Source organism: Chrysochloris asiatica, unplaced genomic scaffold (genome assembly GCF_000296735.1).
Source record: "Chrysochloris asiatica unplaced genomic scaffold, ChrAsi1.0 scaffold00050, whole genome shotgun sequence".
Classification (NCBI taxonomy): domain Eukaryota; kingdom Metazoa; phylum Chordata; class Mammalia; order Afrosoricida; family Chrysochloridae; genus Chrysochloris; species Chrysochloris asiatica.
In genome coordinates this window covers 5,813,917-5,833,180 of record NW_006408568.1, presented here as the reverse complement: position 1 = coordinate 5,833,180, position 19,264 = coordinate 5,813,917, and the positions used below count along the sequence as shown (strand labels likewise).

At 47.7% G+C, this 19,264-nt stretch overlaps 1 protein-coding gene across 1 annotated transcript in view; it reads right to left on the bottom strand.

Moving 5' to 3' along the window:
* LOC102839083 (tetraspanin-11-like) overlaps positions 1–19,264 on the bottom strand; it is a 67,222-nt gene that overhangs the window by 7,527 nt on the left and 40,431 nt on the right. The window contains exons 3-6 of the mRNA XM_006862684.1: positions 6,297–6,371; positions 5,163–5,267; positions 2,300–2,458; positions 1,913–1,999 (exon numbers count right to left, since the gene is read on the bottom strand). Coding sequence (XP_006862746.1) covers positions 1,913–1,999; positions 2,300–2,458; positions 5,163–5,267; positions 6,297–6,371 — 426 coding nt within the window. The remainder of the gene's footprint in view (positions 1–1,912; positions 2,000–2,299; positions 2,459–5,162; positions 5,268–6,296; positions 6,372–19,264) is intronic.

The window sequence follows — 19,264 nt, the reverse complement described above, 5'->3', positions numbered from 1 at the left end:
AGAAAGATATCATGTTTGGTAAGGTGGAGGGTCAGAGAAAAAGAGGAAGACCCCCAATGAGATGGATTGGCCAAGTGGCAGCATCGATGGACTCAAGCAAGGCAACAGTAGTGAGGTTGACCCAGGATTGGGCAGTGTTTCATTCTGCTGTGCATAAGGTTGCTATGTGTTGGTACCAACTTGATGGTATCTAACAACAACAACTATATGCCCAAGTAGAAATGACAAAAATAACGATGCTACCATTTAAGAAGCCCAAGCCCTGGTGGCATAGTGGTTGAGTGATTTCTAATCAAAAGGTTGGAGGTTCAAAACTACTAGCCATTCCATAGGAGAAAGATGGGGCAATCTGCTTCTGTAAAGATTTACCATAAGATGCTCTACGTGGCAGTTTTACTCTGTCACATGGGATGCTGTGCGTTGGAACCAACTTTATGGTACCTAACCACACCGCCATTTATTGAACACTTGCTATTTACTTGGTGATCAGCCAAGTGCTTTAAATCTCTCTCTTTAACCCTCACTAGGAGCCCTAAAACTGGAGTACTTAGTCCCATTTTACAAATGAGTAACTGAGGCTCAGAGAGGAACTAACGTGCCCCGGGCCACACAGTTCACAGGTGGCAGATGCAAGATGGGAATCCCTCCAGAGACTGAGAGTGCTCCTCCCAGCATTTTAGGCTACACCACAGACCAATGTGGGTAGACAGCATGATCTGTAAAATGGGGGCGATGTGACTATTTGCCTGGCCTGGGTCTCAGGTGGTTGTGAGAATCCACTGAGAGAAAGTATCTGAAAACAAGTCTACAGATCCCTGGATAAAGACAGCTTCTGTTCTGTAGGATTAGGGGAACCAGGCACCATAAGTGGGTCATTCTTCTTTAAACAATTAATGAATTAGGCAAGTATTTTCGTTTTTTTTTCAGGTGAGGAAGTTGAGGGGCAGGAAAGTAACTGTTCTAGGTCACACAGGAGCCAAGCCAGGAATGAACCTAGGTCTTCTGATGCCAACGCCATTGTTCTTCACTGCTGCTGGTGTCAGTTGCCATGGAGGCGGCCCCTGACACATGGCAACACCATCCATAAGTGATCAGAACACGGCCTACTCCTGCGCCACTCGCATCATCGGATGCACATCAGTCCGAGTCCATCTGACCTTCCCAGACTGTAAGATCCATGGGGCCAATTTTCTGACGCCTTTCTTCCTAGTCCATCTTACCATCCCTAGACTGTGCTTACAGTGCTGGGAGTGGAGAGGGCTGGCTAGCATGACTCACTTTCAAACCCCTCAGGAATGCTCAGCTCCCTCAAGAATGACAGCCCACCTGGAGCTCCCGCTGGGCTGAAGTAGGAGCATGGGCTAGCTGGGCACGTGGACTGTAGGGGCCCTGACTCGCTCACTCGTTCAAATGCTGTACCCGCCTGAGTCACTAAGGGCTTCTTCCTGGAGGACGAACCAGGAACTGACTTTTTTGGGGGCTGCTGAGCTCTGAGGGCTGTGTAGGAGAGCAGCAGTGGGCACAGCCGAGAGCTGGTGGACACAGGAGCACACATACCGGGTATGCATGTGCATGCACACACACATATACATGTGAACAGCCCAGAGACATGCAGACGCAACATGCACACACACACACCACAGCAGGCCTGCATGTAGGTACATGCACATACCTGAGCCCACACTCATTCTCCTCCCGGGTCCCTGCTCTTTACAAGTTCAACGTATCCCACAGGCCCCAGGCATTTTCATGGCCTCTGGGGAAGACTGACCATGTGATCCACCCTCAGCTGCAAAGGGGAGGGGAAAGGAAGGGGCGGTAAGGCAGGAGCAGGGAAAGGGCCGGTTATTTGAGTGAAACCAACTGGAGTAGGGGTAGGAGCTCCTTCAGACAACTCCCCACCCCAGCTCACCTGCAGGCAGGCCACCCCGATGCCCACTGCCCCCATGAGGAGCAGGTGGTCAGCCAGGAACTGCTCCAGCTTGGTAATGCAGCCTCCCTGCAAGGTAAACCACAGCAGGTTACATCAATCCTGCACCTGTAGTAGCCGCTGGGAGCTGGGAGGGATGGGCTGAGGCCGAGGGAAAGCCTGAGTCCCAACCTTGAACTCCTCACAGGGAGTTGTATCTTGTGTCCTAGCATCTCCCACTAGGAGCTGCTTGACCCCAGGGCTTGGTGGAGACCTTTGCAGGCCCCAGGCACTGTGCTCATCCTGGCCAGAGTGTTTTGCTCCCACCTCATCTGCCCAAGTGCTGGGTGCCCTGCCGCCCGGTGACCCGGCTTGAGTTTGGGTGCTCACCTCCACCTTGTAGATGTTGGAAGGGTGGGTCCGTTGGCCACAGCGTGTCACCACTGTCTTGCAGCAGCTGTCAGGCACCTGGCGGCCCTGGGCCTCATTAGACAGGATGTATGCACTGTGTTGCCAGTCAGCTGAGCTGTTGCTGCCGCAGCACTTAAACTAGGACAAAAGGCAGAGGCTGCAGGTGAGAGAGGGCTGGATGGGGGTCCTCCAGCCCCTGGGTGACAGGGCTGGCAGAACACATTACCCACTCATCAATCCCAAGTGGTTCCCCCGGTGATGTCCCCTGTCCTGTTTTGAGCAGGGACTGCTCCCTTTGAGGCCCTTCTCTTCAGATCCAGGGCAGAGGCTACCTGTGAGACACCTGAAATCTAGCCTTTGTAGCCACCCAGACCCTTGGTGGAAAAGATGAAGAGTGTTCCCCGGGCCAGGGAGGGTCTGGAAGAAGGCATAGGAGAGATGGATGCTGGTGGGCTCCTCCGCCACTAGGGGGCAGAGCTCAGAGCGGGAGCAAAGTGCAAGGGGATGGCTGCCTTCCAGGTCTCCAGGGAGATTGCACCCCAGGGACACCTTATCAAAAGCTCAAGACCTCCACTCAGGCCTGGAAGCCTCAAAGCCCCAGTCCTGCAGAGCACAGAGGGCTCTGGGCCACCAGAAGGCAGCTCACTGCTTACCAGAGGGGCCTGTGGGGGTGCTCAATAAAATTCGCACCACTCCAGGGATGACCCCCATTCTTACTGAGATGGAATTCTCAGGTCCAAGTAGATTAAAAAAACAACAGTAAGAAATTGGTATTTCTTGCCATACTGAGTTGGGAGGCTGAGATACATGATGTGAGGATGTGTATTACATCTAGTTCTGTTCACAGTGTTTGTTGGGCACCTACCGTGTGCCAGGAATGAAGCCAAACAGTAGGGCTGAACATGAATAAGACACAGCGCCTGCTTGGAAGGAGCTCATCCAGAGCTGTTCTTCCTCCTCTCCAGAGCTCCTCAGAGAATGAGACCCGACCAGTGCATACTTCCTTGTACACAGGGGAGGCCAGTAGCACGTATGTTGTTTTCAAGGTCCTGAGCCAAACACACGTGTGTGTATGTGTCTGAACACCTCAGTGTACACATAAGGCCCTGGCCACAGCTATAGAGACTGAGGGATCCCTGCCATGCAGAGCAGGCTGAGCGCCAAGCGCTGAGCTTGAGTCTCGGGAAGTTCGGGAAAGTGCTTCATCTAGTGGACTATGATAGCCCTAGAGCTTGGAGCCCACCAACCTCTACTTGATGGACATTTCCAGGTCTGAGACCAAGACCTCAAGTCCAAGGTGGGGTCTGAGGAGATTGATGGAGCAGAGACGATGAGGGGAGGCAGACTGAACAGGGACCAGAGTGGGCAGGTGAAGTTGCCTTAACTCTTTAGGAACAGAATCATTAGAATTATAGGGCTGCTGAGTGGAACTTCCTGTGATGATGGAAATGTTCTATATCTGCACTATTTATTAGACACTAGTAGCGTAGTGGTTACAAATCGGGCTGCGAACCTTAAGGTCAGCAGTTTGAAACTATCAGCTGCTCCGCGGGAGAAAGATGAGGCTTTCTGCTCCCGTAAAGATTTACAGCCTCGGAAACCCTGCACAGGGTCGCTATGGGTCGGAACCGATTCGACGGATTTAACAACAACAAGAAGTCACATGCAGTGCTGGTGTAGTGCTGTAGGATAAGCACTTGACCACAGGTTCATTTGAATTACAAGGCTGGCAGTTCAAATTCACTAGCCGCTCGGAAACCCTATACAAGTTGGCTATGAGTCAGCACCGACTGGAAGCACTTAGCAGCAGTAATAGCAGCCACGTGGAGGTGTGTTCTTCTGGTGCAATGTCATCCTGGGTCCTAGAGTCTGTTTGCTGCACAAGAGAAAGATTGGAGAGCTGCTCCCGTAAAGATTTGTTCTTGTTGAGTGTTGTCAGCTACAATTCATAGCGACCCCCTATAGGGTTTCCGAGAAGCAGCTGGTGGGTTTGAACTGCCAACCTTGTGGTTCACAGTGTAGTGTTGATCCTACAGTGCCACTCCTATGGGGTAGTTTTACTCCATTCTATAGCACACTATAACAGTCACATGAGTCTACTGAGCACCTAAAATGTGCCTGAGAAAATGAATGAATTTTTAATTTAATTTATCAATAGTTATATAGGGCCTACCATTCTAGGCAGCACAAGTCTAGAGGTCCATCTGTCCATCCCCCTGCCACACACCAGAGCAGTGGTAGACCTTCCCTGAAAGGTTCTGCAGAGTCTCTTCTGAGAAAGGAGAGCCTGCCTTTCTGTCCCCAGCGTTCTGGAAACTTCTTTCAGCTTTTTGCACGGAAGCAGCCCTGCCAGTCACGGCCCCCAGCTCTCCCAGGAATGAAGGAGGAAGGCAGGGCCCGCAGATGGAAGGAGCCCGGAGAGAAACTTCCTGGCCCGGATCCTTGCCAGGAGAAGGAGTTCTCCTGGCACAGCCAGCTTCCTTCCCACAGGGGACCCAGAATGGGAAGGCAGCAGGGGTGGGGTGTGGAGGAGGTAGTCAAAGGGGAGCATGGTGGCAGTGAGGGCTGAGGAGGAGAAAGGACAGGAACCATCATTCACTAAGTACTTGTTAGGGGCAGGACACACTGGTGGGGACCTGTACATACGTGGTCATATTTAAGATTATGTGCACTTCATTTTAGATAGAGCCGTGGCAACTGAAGCTTAGAGAGCCTAAGTAACGTGTCCAGGGCCACACAGACAGGGGCAAGGGGGCAAGGGGGCAAGGAATGGGGTTGGGAACAGAGTTCAGGATTTGAACCCAGGTTTGCATGGCTTGCAAACCCTTGGGGCAGGGCTTACATCCTGTTGCAGACGGTCCACTGAGGTAGTGATCTCTGGTGTTCTGGGCTGCCCGTAGTTCTCGGTCAGAGTCCTGTTCAAATGCTGCTTCAGCTCGTCACTCAGCTGAGAGGGGTGTAGAGGGGAAGTGGGGTCAGCAGGAAGTCCTCACTACTACCGGAACCCTGGTACCTAGGCCTACTCCAGAATCATTCCAGCAAACTCTAGGGCACACAATGACTGAGGTTTCTATACAATGTAATGGAGACAGAGTGGGAGACATTCTAGAAAATGTTCATGAGAAGATGTTGGAAAAACGGGCCCTGGGCACTCAGGTAAGGGCAGAGGTGTGATGGGCTGAGCTGAGAGAGTGGCTGGGGAGGCCAGGGTGCTGTTCAGTATCTATGATGATGAGGTGCTATTGCAGATATTTACAATCATTACTCAAGTTCAGTCTGCATGGGCACTGGCTGGAAAAAATGGGTGTGCTCGTTCGATCTCAGTCAACCGAATATCGCCCTGGTCCTGACTGTGAATCTCTGAATCAGAGGACACCAGGGCTGGAGGGGACATGCTGGTCATGTCCTGTCCTCCTTGTCCAATCCAGACAGGCCAGGACTGCTCCTGTCTTTTCAGTCTTTTGCCCTGGCCCATGCCTTTCTCCTTGGGTGTCATTAACACACAGATTCATCCTCCACCATCCTTGGAAAGACAGCCTATAGCCCCACCCCTCCCCTGGGGAACTCCCACTCCCCTGCTACCCTGCCAAAGACATCCTCTTCAACAGCTGTAGCAGGGAGTTGCTAGAACCCTGGCAAGAGCTGGAATCCAGATGTGCAGAGGATGGTTGGGGGGCCTGGGAAAGAGGAAGGAGCCTTGATGCTGCAGTGATTAAAATGCTTTGTTGCCAACCAAGAGGTCTACTGCTCTGTGTGAGGGAGATTATAGCTTTGGAGACCCGATGGAGCAGTTAGTGCTCTGTCCTGTGGGGTTGTTAAGAGTCGGAATCAAATTGATAGCAGTGGGTTTGGATTTTTTTGGCGGGGTGTTGGGAAAGAGGACCACTGTGTGTTGTGTGTCTCTGCCTCACTTCCCTCATGATAATTGCTCTTCCTGGGGCACTGGTGGAGAATGTAAAAGGAAGAAACTACTCACCTTCTGGTAGTACACATGGGCCAGGACCCCCGCCACCAGCTCAACAAGGAAGATGACAAGCAACAGGCAGAAATACTAGGGGCAAGGGAGAGAGATGGTCAGCATCAGGTACTAGGCCAGAGTAGGCAGAGGGGGCGTCTCAGGGAACTCCTCGGGCAAATGTGTCCCTCATGCAGTGAGGTGGTGATTATTCACCAGGACCTCATCACCCATTCCTTCTCCCTCCGTGGACCAGCCTTAGCTGGATGCTGCCTCTGCATTCCCTTCATTCAAGGTCAATTTTGATCCATGAATCCAGCCACCTTTCAATATTTACTACCTACTGCAGGCCAGCAGACATTGGTAATCCAGGGGTAGGATTCTCCCTTTCCATGCAGAGACCTGGTTCGATTCCCAACCAACATTCCTTATGCACAGCCACCGTCCATCTGTCAGTGGAGGCTATGGTGCTAAACAGGCCTCAGTGGAGCTTTCAGACTAAGACTAGGAAGAAAGGTCTGGTGGTCTCCTTGTAAAAGTCAGCCAATGGAAACTTTACGGCTTGTGACATTAAGTGGCTGTCAGAGGCCTGGACGGCACTTGTTCCATTGTGCATGGGGTTGCCAGAGTCAGGGGACAACTCAACACAACAGCGAACAGCAGTAACTCTATGCCAGGTACCCTGGGTAATACAGTTACTGTCTTCAGGGTGTTTATAGACTAGACTGTGCAGGCTGTAGGTAAGCAAACTACTATTGTTGTTGTGTAGTGCCGTTGAATCGGTTCCGACCCATAGTGACCCTGTATAGTGTTTCCAAGGAGCAGCTCGTGAGCTTGAACTGCCGACCTTGTAGTTCAAACGGCTTTGCAGTCTGCTGCATTAACCCACAGCACCATACCAAGACTCCCTACTACTATATATTGGGTTATAAATGCTACTGTGGGGTAAGCACCAGGAGCTATGGGAGGCTCTGGTAGGGAAGGGCAGTCAGGGAAGGCTTCCTGGAGGAGGTGACACCTAAATGACATCCCTAAAGATGAGCTGGCGTTTTCAAGGTGAAGGAGGAAAGACCATTCCGGACAGAAAGGGCAGCATGTGCAAAGGTCAGAAGCCTGCAGACAGCAGGGGAGTGGAGAGGACAAGGGTGGCTGGAATGGAGGGTGCAGGCTGGCCAGCAGCAAAGGCAGAGGTCCCGGGTTCCACCTGGCCTCCCTGCCCTGGAGCCCAATTCTGGCTTTCCTGGCACGGTGGGAGGGTGGGGTTCTGAGTTCCCTTCAGCACTGCAGGCCTCCTCTAGGCTCCAGGGCTGCTCTTCATGCTTCAGGGCCTGCTGATGGCGCTAGCTGCCTTCCTGGCTGCTCACTGCACTGTGACAGCAGGAGCCTGAGGGCCAGCATCCCCTCCGCACCCCACCTGGTTTTATACAGGCAGGGGGACTCCTAAGACCCAGGCTAACCTGGCTGTTCTTGGAGGAGTGCACAGGTATGAGGGAGAGAGACAAGAGCTGCAAGAAGCCAGAGCAGAGGGGGATGGTGGAGGGAGGCACTGTTGGAAGGAAACTGGCCCTGCTCTGGGCAAACTCAGTTTCTACACAGGGTCTTGTGAGCACTGGGGTGGGTGACGCCCGTTCTCCTAGATGACATCAGGGCAGCTTGGCCAGGGTCACTGGACCCCTGGCTTGTGAGCTCTGGAGGGAAAGAAGATGGGTAGGAGGGATGTGACCAGGGCAGAGACAGCAGAAGTGGCTGCTGGGGAATGACAGGCTGGAGCCAGACGAGAGGGCAGGGGGACTGTCCAGCCACTTCAGGGGCCATGCTAATCCCTGGCAGGGGCAGGGTGTAAGCAACATGAGGGGACAGGAAATTTCTTCCCAGAAAATGAACTCAGCTCCAAGAGGAAGCCTATGTTTCAATTAAGCTAATCACTTCATGCCCCCCATCCATTTTCTTGAGCCCTATTGTATCCAGCTAGAGTTTCTGGATGATGCAAATAGTTAAACATGTTGTTGTTATGTGCCGTGGAGTCGGTTCTGACTCATAGTGACCCTGCACAGGGTTCCCGAGGCTGTAAATCTTTACAGGAGCAGAACGCCTCCTCTTTCTCCTGCGGAACCGCTGGTAGTTTCAAACTGCTGACCTTGCGGTTCACAGCCTGATTCGTAACCACTACGCTACCAGAGCTCCCTTAAACATCTAGCTGCTAATTAAAAGGTTGAAAGTACAAGTCCACCCAGAGGTGCTCGGAAGAACAGGGTCCTGGTAATGTGCTTCTGAAAACACAGCCATGGAAAAGTCTACAGAGCGCAGTTTTACTAGGACACACACAGGGTCACCTTGAGTCGAAATCAACTGAATGGCAACTGGCTTGGTTTTGATTTTCACTGTATCCAGCATCAGAACCGACACTGTCAAAGACACAGGGACGTGCACCAGCCCTGCCTCTACTGTTGTGGCAAGAGTATAAATGAGGCCCTTCGTCCCTGCCCACCCTCTTCCCTTCCTGCCCCAGGTCTGTCCTGTAGCCACACACCCAACTTCCATTCTTTTCTCAGGATCAGATGCCTCTTGGTCATCCTTTGGATGGGGATGTGGGAGGGCTGGGTGTGGCTGAAGTGGTAACCAGAAAAATAGTCACACGAAAAAGGCCCATATGAACAGCCCACACAGGAAAAAAATAAAGTGCTAATTAAGATTAAGGTTAGCAACTGTTCAGGTGTGCATTTCTCACAGTGGACTTTTTTCTGTGTGGGCTTTTTTCACGTGTGCATTTTCCCCTAGAACTGATGGCTCTGAGGCTGGCCAGAAAAAACCCTAAAACCAAACCAATCGCCGCTGTTAAGTTGATTCTGACTCATGGTGCCTCCATGTGTGTCAGAGAAAAACTATGTTTCATAAGGTTTTCAACAGCTGATTTTTGGGAAGTCAATTGCCACCCCTTTCTTCTGAGGTACTTCTGGGTAAGCTTAAATCTCCAACTCCTTTTTTCCCCCCAATTTTTTTATAGTGAATTGAATGGATGTTTACAGAGAAGATCATCAGTTTTACATTCAGCAAATCATATACTTTGTTTCATCTCAAGGATTGCAATCCTCTCTATGCAACAATTTATCCTGCTTCCTCCCTGTGGGTCCTATTTCCGTTCTACACACCTTGCCATCCCTTCTAAACTGTGTCCTTAGGTAAGTAAATGTTGCCCTTTGGATCCTGAATGACTGACCATTCCATGGTAAGCATACCATACAATAGTGTTGTCTCCCCATATACCTATTTACTGCTTGGCTGAAAACTGGACCACACGAATCACAGCCACGGACTCTAACAAACACCCCTTGGCCTTTCTATCCTTCCTGAACTCTCAGTTCAACTTAACCATCTCAGGATTCCTTTAACTACTGCCTTCAGTCTATGCCAATCTTTCAAGTGTTGCCTGCGTTCCTGTATACAGTTCCCTACACACAAGCTGAGCATCCCACTCACTGAATTCCGATGCCTGTCTGCCCCTCACCACCCAGCTCCATCACGGCCTCCACTAGCCACCCCTGAAGCTGGCAGTGTCTACGCACCCCCTTGCCTGAATGCCACAGAATTTCATGCTTCTCCTGGCAGGAATACCTGCTTTCCTACTTCTCGCCTCAGCCAGACTCAGATACCTTTGTCTTCCTCCAGCCTGCCTGCCATGCCAACAGTTTCCCATGAAACAACCTACCAAACTCCTGCTCTGTTGTTGTGATGATGGGCCAGTGCTTTATCCCATAGGGATACAGGGAATAGACAGCCTCATTTTTCTTCTGTGAAGTAGTGGGTAGGTTTGAACTGCCAGTCTTGCCTAACCCATGGTGCTACCAGGGAAGAGTGTGGCTATCAGATTTGCATTGATTAAGTCCAGGAAGTTTTCAAAAGGTTTCCTTTTGCTTTTTAAAATTTGTTTTAGTATTGTCTTTATAAATTATGAAGTCAAAATCAACAGTAAGAAATTCTCAGATACACTGTTTTTGGGGGAAGAGCTATATTTCAATACTGTTGTAGTTAGGTGCCTTCTGATGGTTCATCTCTTTTGCTGTCTACCAAACATGACATCTTTCTCTTTATATTTCAATATAAAAGTTAGTGTTCACTAGAATCCATGCAACTCAGCTTTTCCAAGATAATACTGCTGGTCTTGTTTATCAAGACATTTCTTGAAAAATGCCTTGGTTTCTCTATTTTGGATAGGTATCCCCTTCCATTAAAAAAAAGCATGAGTGCTCCCATGGTGGAACCAAAATTCATCTGACCAGTCTCCACTCAATGGCTGGGGGGTGGTGATGCTTCCCAATAGTAACATCCAACATCTATGTATCTCCCCATATACTAGCCTCTCTTGGGAACACTATGCATGACTTCTCCACACAGCCCGCTCTGATGAATCCTGGCATTACCCTTATTTTACAGATAAGAACACATCTTGTGGAACATGAGTGGTCTGACTGCTCATGCAGCAGATAGATAAGAGAGAGTCAAAAATGATCTGCACTCTGGTTATATTAAAATTGCCTATACACATCTATGGCTGATGACAACACTGAGCGTGTATGTGAAATGATTCTGTTGAATAGACTAGTGACAGTGGTTTATGTGGTAAATCATTTGCTAATCAGCCATGGCTCTGCCTATGAAATAATCCAGGACAGACTTGGGTTTCAAAAAGTTTGTGTGAGATAGATACTGAAACAACTCACGGAAGTGCATAACCAGAAGCATTTGAACATCTGCAAACAGACTTTGGACTGATACTTGAAGGAAGGTAAAAGTTTCTTTGAAAAAACTGGCTACTGGTGCCGAGACATGGATTCATCACTACGAGCTGAGCCTGAGAGCAAATGGCAGAATATGGAATGGAAATTCCTCAGTCACTAACCAAGAAAAAGTTCAAAAGTCAACCATCAGCTGGACAATTACAGTTTTCTGGGATTCTCAAGGGCAAGTACTGGAACACTCAGGAAAAAGTTCAACAATTAACAGTGCTCATTGCAGTGGGATGCTCACTGAATTGAAGCCTAAATATCGGATTTAACGCAGAGGGTTGCTATCCAAGGGCACTGTAATCTTGCATGACAATGCACATCCTCATGCCTCTGCCCACACTGTTGTCACTCTGCAAAAACTTCCTTTTGAGGTTTAAAGCATCCTCCCTATAGTCCGGATTTTGCTCCATTGTATTTTCACCTGTTTGGTCCCTGAAAGCAACCCTTCAAGGACGCAGATTCACCTCTGATGAAGAAGTGAAAGCAGTGGTGCATTCGTGGCTTGCAGCTCAACCTAAAACATTTTTTACTAAGGGAATATGAAAACTTGTTGACAAATGGACAAAGTGTGTTGAAAAGCAAGGAGATTATGTCAAAAAATAATGTATTTATATTTTCTAAAAGTTGATTAAAATAAATTCTACAGTCAAAGAACAGATAATGTTTCACTCACCCTCATACATAACCGAGTCAGGATTTGAACCCAGACCTGTGGGCTGCAGAACCCATGCTCTTTGCCAGAGTGGTAGTGCCCCACTAAGCAGCTGATGGGTGTGTGTATGAGATTCCTGAATTTATTTGGGGTGGATTTAGTGTGGTAGATTGGGACTGGTTCAGGTAGAGCAGCCTCAGAGAGGCACAAATGGGTGAAGATGTAGCGACTGAAGGGGGAATCCAGGGAAACTCCTCCACAGGCAACAACTATCTCCTGGCCTTGCACTTGGCCCCCAGCCCATTATGCCCACTCTGACCTTCCCGTCAGCAGGCCTCACCTCACCCCAGAACCTAACACTGTACACCTCTGAGAGACTCCTGAGTGCGCATGCAGTTCTCTAGACAGTCAAGTCTCCAGCCTCCAGGCCTTTGCTTTCCCTGTTCCCCCACCTGAAAGCCCCTGCCAACCAGTTCTGCTGCTGCCCTATTGATCAGAACCTGGACCCCGCAAAGCCCTCCCTGAGGCAGAAGTTCCTGACCTGAGGCCTTATTACCAACACCCTTGTTTCCAAATCTCCACCTGACTTCTAGCTCATATTAGAAGACACTCAAAATATGACTGCCTCCTGAAAGTAATGTTGATCTTGACAGAAATGGAATAAAGTTTTCAGGGCCTTCACTGCTGATGCGGCCCAACTTAAAATGAGGAGAAATAGTTGTAAATATCCATTAATAATCAGAACATGGAAAGTACAAAGTATGAATCTAAGAAACTTGGAGGCTGTCAAAAATGAAATGGGATGCATAAACATTGATATCCTAGGCATCAGTGAGCTGAAGTGGACTTGTACTGGACATTTTGAATCACACACTCAGATGGTTTACTCTGCTGGGAATGTGAAATTCAAGAGGAATGGCATCACAATCATCGTCAGAAAGAACATTTCAACATCTATCTTGAAGTACAATGCTGTCTGTGATAGGATGATATCCATATGCCTAAAAGGAAGGCCAGTTAATATCACTACTATTCAAATTTATGCACCAACCACTAAAGCCAGTGATGATGAAAATGAACAAGTTTATCAATTTCTTCAGTCTGAAATTGATCAAACATACAATCAAGAGGTACTGATCATTACTGGTGATTGGAATATGAAGGTTAGAAACAAAGAGGAAGGATCTGTAGTTGGAAAACATGACCTTGGTGATAGAAATTATGCTGGAGATCACATGATGGAATTTTACAAGACCAATGACTTCTTAATTGCAAATACCTTTATAAAACAACATATAAGGTGACTATTCACATGGACCTCACCAGAGGGAAAACACAGGAATCAAACTGACTACTGTATCTGTGGGAAGAGATGGTGGAAAAATCTCAATATCATCAGCCAAAACAAGGCCAGAGCAGACTGTGTAACAGCCCATTGATTGTTCATATGCAAGGTCAAGTTGAAGCTGAAGAAAATTAAAACAAGTCCATGAGAGTCAGAATATGACATTGAACATATCCCACCTGAATTTAGAGATCATCTGAAGAACAGACTTGATTAATTAAATGCTAAAGACAAAGACCAGAAGCACTGTAGGATGACATCAACAACATCATACAGGAAGAAAGCAAAAGGTCATTAAGAAGACAAGGAAGAAGGAAAAGACCAAAACAGATGTCAGAAGAGACTCTGAAACTTGCTCTCCAGTGTAGAGATGATAAACTAATGGAAGAAATGAGAAGGTAAAAGGCTGAATAGAAAGTTTCAAAGGGCAGCTATAGTAGACCAAGTCAAATACTATAATGAAACGTGCAAAGATCTGGAGTTAGAAAACAAAAAGTGAAGAACATGCTCAGGATTTCTCAAGCTGAGGGAAATGATGAAAAAAGTCAAGCCTCGAAAAGCAATATTGAAGTCTTCTATTGTGTTGTGGTGCTGTGGGTTAATGCGCCAGACTGCAAAGCCAGTTTGAATTTCAAGGTTGGTGGTTCAAGCTCACCAATTGCTCCTCAGAAACCCTATACAGGTTCGCTATGGATCAGAACCGACTCGATGGCACATAACAACAACAACAACAACATGGGCAAAATATTGAATGATGCAGAAAGCATCAAAAGAAGATGGAAGGAATACACAGAGTCACTATACCAAAGGAGTCCTGGTGTGGCGCTGTGGGTTAATGCGCCAAACTGCAAAGTTATTTGAACTGCAACATCGGCGGTTCAAGCTCACCAGTCACTCCTCAGAAATCCTATACAGGGTCACTATGGGTCAGAACCGACTCGACAGCACTTAACAACAACAGCAACAACTGTATCAAAAGGAAATGGTTGATATCCAGCCATTTCGAGAGGTATCATATGATTAAGAGCCAATGATACTGAAGGAAAAAATTCAATGCGCACTGAAGGCATTGGCAAAGAACAAGGCTGGGGAATTGATGGAATACAAATTGAAATCTTTCAACAAACTGATGTGGTACTGGAGGTACTTGTTCATCTATGCCAAGAAATTTGGAAGACAGTTACCTGGTTAACTCACTAGAAGAGATCCATATTTGTGCCCATTCCAAAGAGACGTGACCCAATAGAATGCAGAAATAATCGAACAACATCATTAATATCACTTGCAAGTAAAATTTTGCTAAGAATAGCTCAAAAATGGCTCCAAAAGTATACTGACAGATAATACCAGAGGTTTAAGCAGGATACAGATGAGGACATGGAACAAGGGATATCACTGCTGACTGACATCAGATGAATCTTGACTGAAAGCAGAGAATACCAGAAAGATGTTAACTAGTGCTTTATTGACTATGGGAAGGCTTTTGATTGTGTGAACAACATTGCAGAGAATGAGTGTTCCAGAACACTTAATTGTGCTCATGAGGAACCTGTACATAGACAAGAAGGCAGTTGTTAGAACAGGACAAGGGAATACTGAATGGTTTAAAATTAGGAAAGGTGTGCATCAGGGTTTTATTTTTTCACCACACTTAGTCAATCTGTATGCTGCGCAAGTAATTTGAGAAGCTGGATTGTATGAAGACGAACATGACATTAGGATTGGAGGAAGATTCGCTAACAATCTGTGATATGAAGATGATACAACCTTGCTTATTGAAAGCGAAGAGGACTTAAAACACTCATTGATGATGATAAAGGACCACAGACTTCAATATGGATTGCACCTCAATGTAAAAAAACAAAAAACAAAAAAAAACCCAAAAAGACAATCCTCACAAGTGGACCAATAAATGACATCATGATAAATGTGGAGAAAAACTTCATTTTCCTTGTATCCAACACTCATGGAAACAGCTGTCAAGACATCAAACGATGCATTAGGCAAATCTGCTGCACAAAACCTCTTTAAAGTGTTTAAGAACAAAGATGATCAGTTTGAGGACTGAAGTGCACCTGACTTAAGCCATGATATTTTCAATTGCTTCATATGTATGTGAAAGTTGGACAACGAATAAGGAAGACCTTAGAAGAATTGATGTGTTTGAGTGACTGTGTTGGAGAAGAATATTACAGGTATCGTGAATTGCCAGAAGAACAAACACATCTGTGTTGGAAGAAGTACTCCTTGGAAGCCAAAATGGTTAGACTTCTCATACTTTGGATATGTTATCAGGAGAGACCAATCCCTGGAGAAGGACATCATGCTTGGTAAAGTAGAGGATCAGCGAAAAAGAGAAAGACCCCAATGAGATGGATTGGCACAGTGGAAGCAGCAATGGGCTCAAGCTTAGCAACAACTGTGAGGATGATGCAGGGCTGGGCAGCATTCTGTTGAGCACAGGGTTGCTATGAGTCAGAGGTGAACTGACGGTACCTAACAGCAACAACATAGATCCAATAATAAGACTCCTTGCAAGTGAGTATGATGAGCTTCTGTCTCTCATACTTTGGACATGCATATAAGGAAGGACCAGTCCCTGTAGAAGGACATCATGCTTGGTAAAGAGGAGGGTCAGTGAAAAAGAGGAAGACCCCCAAATGAGATGGATTGACACAGTGGCAGCAACAATGGACTCAAACATGACAACAATTGTGAGGAGGACGCAGGACCAGGCAGTGTTTCCTTCTGTTGTGATAGGGTCAGTATGAGTTGCAACTGACTGGATGGCACCTAACAACAATAACAATATAGACCCCAGACAAGACTGGAACAGCACAGGACTCTTGGAACCACACCTATACTGTCTTTAACAAGTTTAAACCTTGTCCTGTTTGAACAACTGACTTCTGGTCTATGTGCAGGTTCCTCGCGAGCACAATTAAGTGTTCTGGAACACTCATTCTGCACTGCAGGAAATATACAGAAAGAGTTCTCATTGTGACACTAAGTTGATTAATTACATAATGAGTCTTCAGATGGATTTCCACCACACAGGGGAGACCTGAGCCCCAGATACAGTTTCTGGGACAGATATACTGGTGCATAAAGGACCAAGCAGCTCAGGGCCAGCTGGTGTAATTTTTAAGGTACACTTTAAGAACTTTATAAAATTGGACTTTAAAAAGTTCTCCAGTGGACTGATTCTGCCAAAACAAAAAGAAACTATAACAACAACAAAAAACCAGAGCGTTCTTTCAAAAAAGCTGTCCCTTTGTGTCTGCTTTACCATTTTGCATAGTTAGAGATAGAAACAAAGCTTCCTGCCAAACCACAGTCTGAAAATTGAGGCTTCGTGTATAGTAGGTTGGGGTGGGGTTCCAGGCACTAGCTTATTCTCTCAGCAGTGGCAACAGTCAAATATTAGAACTAAGATGCTGCTGAGGCTAAGTAGCAGGGAGAAGAGCCCAACCCACAAGTCCCAGCTGGCCTGCATGTGAGAGGATTACAGCTGAAGGCTGAACCAGGGTCAGGGAGCTCAGAACAATTTATGCCAAACAGGAGAAGATGGAGCCAGCTGTTTAAGCGGCAATGACCTCAGGGCGCATTATTTTCTGGCAATTAACAACTGGCTGGAGGCAGTGAGAACCCGGAGGTGCAGCTGGCTGGCCAGTTCTCACAGAGAGAAGGGATGTGGATTTGGGAGCCTCAAGCCATTCTTGTAACAAGATGTCTCTGCTAAAAGGATGAAGGTGGCCCCTATACCTCCTGGCCATTCAACCACAGCCACACAGATGTGGGGACTCCAGGGTCATGAAATCAGTCATTCCACCTGGGGGCTGCTGTGTGGGGAGGAAGCTGGGATGGGCTCTGGCTGATGTCCAGCTCTGACCCAAGGGGCTGGGAGCAGGGTAGAGGACAAGTGTGGGATGAGGAGGAGGTGGAGAGTGAGGGGAAACTGAAGTGGGGAAGGGAGAGGGAGCAAGCCAGGCGTGGGGAGACAGTAGGTATTCAAGAGGCACATCAAGATAATGTGGCTGAGTCCATTCAAAGCCCAAGCCAAAATGTTAGGGGGTCCAAGAGGATCACATTGAGAGTGTGTGTGTGTGTGTGTGTGTGTGTGTGTGTGAGAGAGAGAGAGAGAGAGAGAGAGAGACAGAGAGAGAGACAGAGAGAGAGACAGAGAGAGAGACAGAGAGAGAGAGAGAGAGAGAGAGAGAGAATCCCAGAAGAACAGGATTCTAAAACTACAAGCCTTGTCGCCTGCTTTGTGCCCTGCAGGGCAGGTATGTTGCAAAGGAGTCCAGGAGGACTGGTGCTGAGGAGTTCAGTCTGAATGGGTTTGAGTGTGAGCAGTATCCAGAGTGGATAGTAGGGTCTGGCCAACTGGTGGAGGGATGGGGACCAGACTTCCTGTGTGTGTGTGTGTGTGTGTGTGTGTGTGTGTGTGGGGCAGCCCAGGGGAACTCAGGGGATGATCTGGGGGTCCTGTCAGGCCTGGGAAGTAACTAATTGTTGCCTCTTACTAGTCCCTTGGAGTCCTGGGTAATAAGCATTGGACTGCTAACTGCAAGATCGGTGGTTCAAACCCATCAGCTGCTCCTCTGAAACCCTATACAAGGTTGCTGTGAGTCAGAACCAACTTGACAGCATTTAACAACAGCAGCAAGTACCTCCATGGGAATTCCTGGGTGGAGCAAACAGTTAACGTGATGAGCTGCTAACCAGAAAGTTGGAATTTCTACCAAGAATAAGGAGACACCAGGCTCCAGGGGACAGAGGAGACCTGGATGTTAGGAAAAGTCCAATAGGCACTTCAGACTGTCTGCATGGCTGTTTACGTGGCGTCTTATACTCCTCCCCAGACTCCTAGCTAAGAACTGGGACTTAGACTATTTGTATCTTCTTCCCTTCTCACCTGCCTTGTGCCCTGCAGGGCAGGTGTGCTGCAAGTACCTGTGGATTGGGCAGCTCCGTCAAGTTCACAGGGAGCATCAGTTAAAGAACAGCATGTGTGTAGTGGGGTGGGGGGGGCAGGTGGAGGTGGACATGCACCGGCTGCAACTCCATGGAACTCCACGGAAGAAAAGACCTGGTGATCTGCTTCTGTAAAGATTGTTGTTGTTAAGTGCTGTCGAATGGGATCTGACCCACAGTGACCCTGTACAGGGTTTCCAAGGAGCAGTTGGCGAGCTTGAACCGCTGGCCTTGGGGTTCAAATCAACTTTGCAGTCCAGCGCATTAATCCACAACGCTACTAGGAAACCCTATGGGGCAGTTCTATTTTGTCTTGAAGGATTACTATGAGTCAGAATTGACTGCCATACAACAATATAAAAGACACTCTAGCTTGGGAGTCTGGGGACAAGCTTGCCTCTGTGACAAGATGCTGTGTGGCCCTCGGTGAATCACCTCTGAGTCTTTTGTAGAAAATGCAGGCTTAGATGCTTGGTGTTTCAGCATTATCGTCAATGAAGGGTTAGAACCCAACCTTTGTTCCAGCCCCCTGCTTCCTTCTCCCCTTTTCTTACTCCCTCTCCCCCTGTCTGTTGGGTGCTCTTCACCACTGCACTTAGCAATGTGAGGCAGGGACTCACTTGCAGCTGTCTTTGCAGGTGTGTACGTTAGCCTCGTGGCCTAGTGGGTTATGTGTTGGGCTGTTAACTGAAAGGTCGGTCAGTTTGAACCCCCAGCTGCTCCGAGGGAGAAAGATGAGGCTATTTGCTCCCATAGAGACTTACAGTTTTGAAAACCGTAACAACAGCTCTCCTCTGTCCTGTAAAGTCGCTAAGAGTTGAAATGGACTCAATGGCATTGATGGGTGGGTGGAAGATATAGTGAAAACCATGTCAAACTGTTCACTACAGATAGTAAATAAGCACAAGTAAGCCTTTGCTTACTGGGCACTCCATCCTTGACAGGAACTATCCATTTGAAAAGAGGCTTTATTCTGTAAGAGTGTGCTGTGGGGTAGGGAGAGAGACAGATGCCAGCTATATCTAGAAGGAGAATCTGATTTGGTGAAAAATTGTGAAACTGTTCACTACAGATTAATAAGGAAGCACAGGTAAGTACACGCTCACTTTGTTATTGGTAATCTGACATTGCTGCTCAGAGTGAACACATGCTAAGGTTTTCTGGCTGCAGATGTACAGCCAGCCTCTAATTTGAACCCCATTTTGCTGTCTTCTGATAAAATAAAATACAG